Source organism: Rhinolophus hipposideros, assembly GCF_964194185.1.
Source record: "Rhinolophus hipposideros genome assembly, chromosome: 9".
NCBI classification, from domain to species: Eukaryota; Metazoa; Chordata; class Mammalia; order Chiroptera; family Rhinolophidae; genus Rhinolophus; species Rhinolophus hipposideros.
In genome coordinates this window covers 32,236,349-32,239,749 of record NC_138055.1, presented here as the reverse complement: position 1 = coordinate 32,239,749, position 3,401 = coordinate 32,236,349, and the positions used below count along the sequence as shown (strand labels likewise).

The following is a 3,401-nucleotide window of genomic DNA, read 5'->3' as shown; positions in this document are numbered from 1 at the left end:
TTTTGGTATGCCTATGCTGTTAACAAATGGCCATGTAAAATGTGGTTTTAGAAGACTATTAACATGGGAAATATTTATAATATATAATTAGTAAAAAAGCAAGGTTTAAAATAGTATTATAACATGATTTTTTGTTGGTAGAAAATATCTGTAACTAGGGGAGCAGGGAAGAATACATACCCAAATGTTAGCAGTGATTAACTTTTTGTAATTAGTTTTTCTGTTTGTATTTAGTTGTGTTTTTTAAACATTTATTTATTGAGCATATTTTATTTTTATAATAAAACAAAAAGTTTAAGTTCTACCTATATTAGACTATGAAAATTTATGTTTTCTTAAATGCCTAGAGTAGAAGGGCAGCAATTCCACATATTACCACAGGAAAAAAATTAAGGATTAAATTTTTTATATAGAAGTTCATGATTGATTCCTCCACCGCCACTGAGCAGATCTGACTCCACTCATTCACATGCCTTGCTCCCCTTCCTTTGCAACCATGTCTGACAAACCTGATATGGCTGAGATTGAGAAATTCGATAAGTCGAAATTGAAGACGACAGAAACGCAAGAGAAAAATCCACCGCTTTCAAAAGAAACGATTGAACAGGAGAAGCAAGCAGGCGAATCGTAATGGGTCACGCACCACCGATATGCACTGTACATTCCATAAGCATTGCATTCTTATTTTACTTCTTTTAGCTGTTTAACTTTGTAAAATGCAAAGAGGTTGGATCAAGTTCAAATGACTGTGCTGCCCTTTTTCAGATCAAAACTACGGACAACGAAGGCCATGCCTGCCTCTCCCATCTGCCTGTATGGCTGGCAGGGAAGGTAAGGAACTTGCATGTTGGTGAAGGCAGAAGCTGGGCTGGAATGACTATGAAATATAGAGAAAACACTAAGCTGGTCCAAGGTGTCTTGCAGGCTGTAAAATACTGTTTCATCAGAGTGCCATTTGTTGTTGTTGTTAAAATGATATTAACTATTGGAATGCACAATTTTTTAAATGATGTAAATAAAAAGTTTTAAAACCTGAAAAAAAGTTCATGATAGACTAAACTAAATGTCCATCATAAACTTCAATAAATTGAAATATTCCCCTTATAGTTGAAAGAATTCCTACAGGTCATATGATCTAATCGTCCAACTAATGTAGACATCAACTCTACAATATTCTTGATAAGCAATCCAAACTTACTGAATTTAGAGTTAGGTTTATTTTATTCATGAAAAAGTGGATCTTAGCTAAATTATAACAGAGAAACCAATTTGGAATCAGAGCATGAATGCTCTGTAACTACACTATGGATATTTCAGTGTAATTGTGCATAACAAAGGAGTGGGTATATTACTGAATAGATGCTCTTTGAAAAATCCTTTCAAATTAAATAATTGACTTTTGGCCACTGTTTTTGGTATTTAGTGTGTATTTAGCATCACCATTCACCAGAGACTGTTTTCAAATGCCCGGATAGAAAAATTAGGAGCACTTCCCTCAGAGTACTCTCATAGGGGCTGATCTACCAGACCCTATCCATAAAAGTCCCTAGGAGAAGGGTTTCATTCAGAAACTCATTCGGCAGTTTCTTTTACATTTGTAACTATATATAAGTAAAAAACTGTCTTTATAGTGAACAGGCAACTTTCAAAACTGAACATGAAATTAAAGAAACCAGAAAGACACACACAAAAATGATACTGAAAAATGTCAAACTCACAGAAACAGAATAGTCATTGCAGGGGCTGAGGAGAAGGGGAAATAGGGAGAGGCTGGTAAATGGGTGCAAACTTCCAGTTATAAGATCATTAGTTCCGAACATTTAATGGATAACATAGTGACTATAGTTGATAACACTGTATTATATAATAGAAATTTGATCAAAGTAGAACTTAAATATCCTCCTCCATCTCTAAAAAAAGGTAAATGTGTGAGGTAATGATGTGTTAATTGTGCTAATTAACTTCATATCTTTTCATAGTATGTGCATATATCAGGTCATCACATGTTACACTTTAAGTATCTTGCAATCTTATTTGTCAGTGATAGCTCTATAAAGCTGAAAAACATAATATGAATGGTCTACTGTCATTTTTAAATCCTAATTGTATAAGGAAAAAATATGAAGAAAAAATATCTAACGGATTATAAGAAAATGTTGATAGTAATTACTGGGGAAAACCTTATAATAAACCTTCAGAATAACAAAATGATTTCTAAAAGGGCAATTCCTTTAGAGCAATACTGAATGCAACCACTACTGGAAGGGAATTGGACAAATCACAGGAGTATGCTGCCTGAAGTGGCTATTGCTTTGGACCTGACCATTCCTTTACTGTAAAATCCTATTTTCTATCTTTTTTTTTTTTTTAATTGGGTTGTTTCCTCCATTAGAAGAGGAGATATTGTTTTTGGTTTTGTCTTTTTGTCTGTATATAAATGCCATATAAATACTGTACCTTAGTGGATCTCAATATATACATACATACATATATATATATGTATATTTTTACTTTCAAAAGATGTCATTGATCATTGTTATACTTTTAGTGTCCATTGACTGGAAGAGAAAATTACATATATATATATATATATATATATATATATATATATATATATACACACACATATATATTCCTAGTTACCATATCTATGCTTCAGATTTCCAAGACAAATGGTTTGGGAACTACTGTTCTTTATCTGTTAGTGTTTGATACATAAGGTGGTTTAGTACACTGTGTGATAATAAAGATGGTGGTAAAATTACTTTTCTTTAAAAATGACAACCACTAAAATAATCACAAAAATCTATGTTCTATAGCTAGAGCAAGCTTTCTTATTCTGGAAAATATTCTGAAAATTTTTGTTTACTACTGGTCTGTGAATTCTTTGAAACCCACAACAATTCCTATAGCATTGATCACAATCATTTGCTTGACCAACTTCATTATAATGCAGTTAGATTGAATTTTTGAGTTAAGAATTATATTTGTTACTTTCCTTTCCCCTCAAATTTCCCTTCCTTCCTTCCTATATTTTCTTTCCATCTGGTTTGTGGACAGATCGACTGTCGATTAAAATTTAAACTAAAAAACTTGAATTTAAAAGGCTCTTTTTGTGCTTGTCTTTCAATTCTAATCCCATAATGCCAGCATACCAGATACTAAGCATCACCAATGTTGCCTTTTTGTCATAACTGGGTCTGCCTGTCCTGCAAATTAGCCCTATTTCAAAATGAAGTGTTCCTCCTCCCTTACCATAAGAATATTTCCACATATGAAAATATATCTAGGAATTGATTGGTTCTTTTATCAATCACATTAAGGTATGAATGACTGGTAATCTACCCTAAAACTCTAAAAAGAGATGGCTTAACAGAAAGAACATGCAATTAGTAGAGTTT

The 3,401-nt window shown here is 32.5% G+C and overlaps 1 protein-coding gene across 1 annotated transcript; it reads left to right on the top strand.

The window, feature by feature from the left end:
• Nucleotides 1-496: 496 nt before the first annotated feature.
• LOC308502673 (thymosin beta-4-like) lies at nt 497-631 on the top strand (the record flags this gene model as incomplete). The annotated part of the gene is made up of 1 exon (XM_081060760.1): nt 497-631. One exon carries the CDS (start codon nt 497-499, stop codon nt 629-631), a length of 135 nt encoding a protein of 44 aa, XP_080916886.1.
• Nucleotides 632-3,401: the final 2,770 nt, after the last annotated feature.